Source organism: Doryrhamphus excisus, chromosome 10 (assembly GCF_030265055.1).
Source record: "Doryrhamphus excisus isolate RoL2022-K1 chromosome 10, RoL_Dexc_1.0, whole genome shotgun sequence".
NCBI classification, from domain to species: Eukaryota; Metazoa; Chordata; class Actinopteri; order Syngnathiformes; family Syngnathidae; genus Doryrhamphus; species Doryrhamphus excisus.
In genome coordinates this window covers 2,055,678-2,060,828 of record NC_080475.1, presented here as the reverse complement: position 1 = coordinate 2,060,828, position 5,151 = coordinate 2,055,678, and the positions used below count along the sequence as shown (strand labels likewise).

At 39.8% G+C, this 5,151-nt stretch overlaps 1 protein-coding gene across 3 annotated transcripts; it reads left to right on the top strand.

Moving 5' to 3' along the window:
* The first annotated feature begins 2,061 nt into the window (after nt 1-2,061).
* Nucleotides 2,062-3,805, top strand: psenen (presenilin enhancer, gamma-secretase subunit). 3 transcript variants are annotated; one of them, XM_058084768.1, is made up of 4 exons: nt 2,062-2,142; nt 2,481-2,560; nt 2,706-2,810; nt 3,417-3,805. In XM_058084768.1, exons 2-4 carry the CDS (start codon nt 2,500-2,502, stop codon nt 3,554-3,556), a joined length of 306 nt encoding a protein of 101 aa, XP_057940751.1. In that variant the 5' UTR covers nt 2,062-2,142; nt 2,481-2,499; the 3' UTR covers nt 3,557-3,805. The 3 variants fall into 3 exon arrangements, with proteins under 3 accessions (XP_057940751.1, XP_057940749.1, XP_057940750.1); XM_058084766.1 differs by having other exon boundaries at nt 2,070-2,220; XM_058084767.1 differs by having other exon boundaries at nt 2,110-2,283.
* The last annotated feature ends 1,346 nt before the right edge of the window (nt 3,806-5,151 follow it).

Genomic DNA, 5,151 nt, shown 5'->3' with positions numbered 1-5,151 from the left:
GCGGGGGTGCTGGAGCGTATCCCAGCTGTATTCGTGCGAGAGGCGGGGTACACCCTGGACTGGTGGCCAGCCAATCACAGGGCACATATAGACAAACAACCATTCACAATCACATTCATACATATGGACAATATGGAGTCGCCAATTAGCCTAGCATGTTTGCACGGGGAGAACATGCAAACTCTACACATAGATGGCCAAGGGTGGAATTGAACCCTAGGCCATCTCCTAGCTGTGAGGTCTGTGCGCTAACCACTCTTCCACCTTGCAGCCTGCAATTTTTCATTCATTCATTTTCTACCGCTTATCCTCACTAGGGTTGTGAGTTGTTGTAAATTGTAACGTCTTGTTTTCATTTTTGCAAAGTGATCAATCACTTGGCTGTGGCTTAACTTGGAAAGTTCCTCACTCTCCACTAACAAGATGGCAAGATGTTGACGCCTATTCTGCTCCATTGTGCTTCTCAGCCAATTTCTGTGAAATAAACTTGGTTTAAAAATGTGGCTCACGACTTGATCTTAGGGGAAAATGTCTTTCTCTCTGAAGATACACCATTTGAGAACCACTGCTCCATCCATCGGCTATATCAACTAACACAAGTTTACTCAAAATCATCATTGATGCACAGTTCGGGATGCTGAGGATGCTGGTTCCTGAGTAGAACCAGTAGACCATAAGCAACATTATATTTCATGCTGATTAAACTCACTGGAAGTTCCCCCGACAGTTAATTAATTACAGTTAATTAATATAGTTGTCTTGACACAGGTATAACGTTAGCTAACCTAGCATTAACTTAAGACAGACTTTTGTTGCCTGCCTAGCTAGGACTTCAGTTATTTCTCTCATTTCTTGCTGCTTTCTTCTGCTAAGCTTCTGATATCCACCTTGAAGTTTATTAATTTAGAGTCAAATCAAAATAAAATAATATATTTAACAAGTTGTTGTCGTCGTCTAATATTACCTACCTCCGGCGGCGTCGCCAACAAATTTCACTGGAGCACGTGCCCAGCGGCGTCGCGAGACAGGTTTCACTGGGGCACGTGCCCTAGTATGGATCTGCAAGTGCCCCCATTAAAAATGTCCCCAATATAAAAAAAATCACTTCAGAGTTTTAAGTGTAAGGTACATACTACTTAGTATGGTAATTAATTGCAGCCGTATTCACTCCACGTAAACAATGTACACATGGTTAATTAATATGGTAATTTATTAACGTGTAGGGACTTATGATAATACTTCTGTGTCAACTCGAAGTCGAGAGAGCTAATGTTCCTATCTGGCTTTCCCCAAACCGGAAGTAGATAGAGATATAAGCTAAAACAAGTCAATATATAAGAAATAAATATTATAGTTACTTCGATAGATATATGCAGATGGCTCAAAAACGAAGAAGGGAAGGTGGGAATCGGAGTTTATATACTATCAATGAATTATAGTGTATAGTGTACCAGAGGCAATTATCAAAAACAAATCATGGGAAAATGGCAAAACAGATGGGATATTGATAAAAAAGAATACTACAAAGTACAAAAAGATGTTAAAACACAGTTGAACACAGTGAAGATGAAAAAAAGAAAAGAGGAAACTGTCTTAACAAGGCTACGATTTGATCATACTGGGTTAAATAAAACATTGTTTTTAGTAGGTAAAAGCACATGTGAAGTATGTATGTATGTATGTATTAGAGATATACAGAGGGCGGTGATAAGGTATTTAAAGGACACGGGACTGTATAAAATAATATAGATTATTAAAAAATAATTATTCTAATAATATTAGAATATTTATTAACATTATTATTAGTAGTAATATCATTTGATATCTCTGCTACTCATCCGAACATAAAGTAAGTAAAGTGCCCATTCTGGTACAGTAGGTGGCGGTATGCACCTTTTTTTAAGTCATGGTTGCAACCCGCCATTAAACCAAAAGAAGAAGAAGTCGAGAGAGCGAGAGAGAGAGAGTGAGAGGCAGGCGATGAGAATCACTGCGTGAGGAAGGTAAACGCTTGACTGACGTTCATGATGTGTGCTGTCATATTTCTGGACACTAGATGGCGGTATGAGCTGTTAGTCGGCATTAGTGGACTCAAAGAAGTAACCCACAAAGAAGACGCAAGAGGCGAGGCACAAGCAGGAAGTAACTGACCTGTTTTGTTTCCATTTAGTTTTCACCCACCGCTTTTTCTTTTTGGAAATTGTTATTAGGAAATAACTGGTCAGTTATACTTTATCTTGTAATTACGCAAGCTATACAGTGACATAGTATCGCTGGAAATATGTGAGTGGCTTATATGTTTGTGGTCAGAGTAGACAGAAGCTAAGCTAGCTACCGATGATTCCCCGGTTGTTGTTTTTTTTTTGCAATACTCCAACAAACGTTATACAATACGCAGTTCCATCATTTGGTGTTTAGAATCGTTATTTTGACTAATTATGTAGAGATTTTGAACTTCTTGCTCCTGTGTTTTGTTACAGAAGATCTCAGACAACCACAATGAACCTGGAAAGACTGCCAAACGAGGAGAAACTTAACCTATGCAGAAAGTATTATTTAGGTGAGAGCATAGAAAAACACACATAAAATGAAGCCATATATTACGATGCGTTTCACTTTGCTGCAAATTGGTATTTAACACATTTAGATTGAGTGTTACTGAATGAATCCATTATTTGCTGTTGCAATTTGTTTTCTTCTCTCAGGTGGATTTGCCTTACTGCCGTTCCTGTGGCTTGTCAACGTGGTTTGGTTTTTCAAAGAAGCTTTTTTAAAGCCAGCCTACACAGAACAGCTCCAGATAAAAACATGTGAGTGCAAAAACCTTAGAATTTAACCTCGGTTTTTGTCATTAATCTATTCCAGATGATAAGAAAATCCAAGCCGTTTTCCCCCATAAGAAATCATGTTAATCCAATTAATCTGTTACTCTCGGACATATTAAAGTGGACCTATTGTGCTCATTTTTCGGCCTTTTGTATTGAGTTGTGGACTCCTATAGAGCAGCTACACACGATAAACCAGCACAGAAAGATTTCTAGTTCTTCCAGAATCTGCACCTATTCAACTGTTTGGGCACTTCATTCTGAGAATTAGTTTGTTTGGCAGTGTACATAAACCAAGACACATTTGTGGTAGTAATGTTCATTGAAAATGGCGGTTCCACTATGTAAACATACAGAAGCAACTCAGCAACAGTAAATTAAACACATATGGAACTGGAATAATTATATATGAATATATTACATTGTAACTTGTGTGGTTGGTACAACAATGTTGTCTCTTATGTCATGAGAAGCCATCAATATGAAAAACTCTCATTGTTGTGTATGAACAAAGCTGATGATACTGAATATAAAGGTATTTTTTCAACTAACTAATAACCATTTTTTGTTTGTTTTCAAATGTTCACATAGATGTGAAACGCTCTGCACTGGGGTTGCTGTTATGGCTGGCAGTACTCACCACGTGGATCACAATTTACCAGCACTACAGAGCTGAATGGGGCGAGATGGGAGACTACATCTCCTTTACAATTCCACTGGGGATCCCTTGAGTCCTTTTTTTTAATTTTTCATTTGGCCTCAGGCTGTATCAATAATGTGTTCAATCACTAATTCCTTATGTGTGTGAAGAATGACTGTTTAACAGGAAATGTTGAAAGCTTTAGTTTATAAACGTTTAAGTTAAGTGTGTGGAGGTGCGTTGTTTTTACATTTTGTTATGAATGACTGTAAAAAAAAATGTTACTTCAAATTCCAAACATGTTTTCCACTCATGATTAAAACAATGACAGATTTGTCAACTTGTGCTGTTGCAGTAATGTGCTTCATGAATACTCGGGTCATTGTCTTGCAGCAGCAGTGGTCCTCAAAATTCTGTAGAATTGGCGGCGCCTGTTGTGAAACCCAAGACCCTAATCCCCTTCACATGCCCCCCACCCTGTTGTATCATTCTGTATGAGTCATAACGTAATCAATGCCATATTTAGTCAGTCCAGTCAAAGCTTGGGTGACAGCTTCCACATTACTTACAGGGAGACCATGTGACTGCCGCATATGTGACTGCTGACATCACGCCATTGTGCATTGAAAGGTTAAGCACTATTCAAGGCAGGGGGCATACTTCATAAAATACAGTGGGGGGCCCCCCCGTCCACCCAGTCGCCAAAACAACCATACACACACATTATTGCCTATGGGTAATTTAGAGTCACTGACTAAGCTAAAGTGCATATTTTTGGAATGTGGGAGGAAACTGGAGTACCCGGACAAAACCCACGCACGCCCAGGGAGAACATGCAACATGCAAACTCCTCAGAGATGCCCCACGGAGATTGGAACTCAAATCTTCCATGTCCCCTGACTGTGTCAAATATAACTTGCATATACTCTCCATAATGAGGACTTCATTCATTTTCTACCGCTTTTTCCTCACAAGGGTCGCGGGGGGTGCTGGAGCCTATCCCAGCTGTCTTCAGGCGAGAGGCGGGGTACACCCTGGACTGGTCGCCAGCCAGCCAATCACAGGGCACATATATAGACAAACAACCATTCACACTCACATTCATACCTATGGACAATTTGGAGTCGCTAATTAACCTAGCATGTTTTTGGAATGTGGGAGGAAACCGGAGTACCCGGAGAAAGATTTGTTGACGTTTCACCTGATAATAAACTCCGATTTACTTTTTAAACGGGATCTGTTATACTCAATTTCGGCCCTTTGTATTGAGTTGTAGGAAACCCCAACCAGTTGTTTTCCCTGAATGAAACATTTTTGTTGCTAAAAACAGAGGGAATCAGAGCTGTGGGGTGGAGGGCAGCTTTACAGCGTATCTGGGCATGCCCACATAAAGACATCCGGATCTCACACCCAAGTGTTTAGAGCCATTCCAAACTTCTTTCAGGGCTCACTTCCACATGCGGAAACCTTATTATTTGTAACTTTGGCATTGTTTACAACAACATTTATGGTTCAGAAAGGTGGAAATAGGTCAGCATATTATTTCCTTAACATCCTTTATTCAGATTAGGGGTGTCAAATGTGCGGCAACATAAAATCTTAATTAAATGTAAGGGATAGGCTCCAGCACACCTGTGACCCTCGTGAGGAAAAGCGGTAGAAAATGAATGAATGTTCTTGGAGAAA

Bases quoted from the DNA above. Each gene is read 5' to 3' on its own strand.
- psenen (XM_058084768.1), top strand. From the start codon at position 2,500: ATGAACCTGGAAAGACTGCCAAACGAGGAGAAACTTAACCTATGCAGA. The intron at 2,561-2,705 runs GTGAGAGCATAG...TTCTTCTCTCAG, and splicing joins ATGCAGAAAGTATTATTTAG to GTGGATTTGCCTTACTGCCG. The intron at 2,811-3,416 runs GTGAGTGCAAAA...ATGTTCACATAG, and splicing joins ACAGCTCCAGATAAAAACAT to ATGTGAAACGCTCTGCACTG.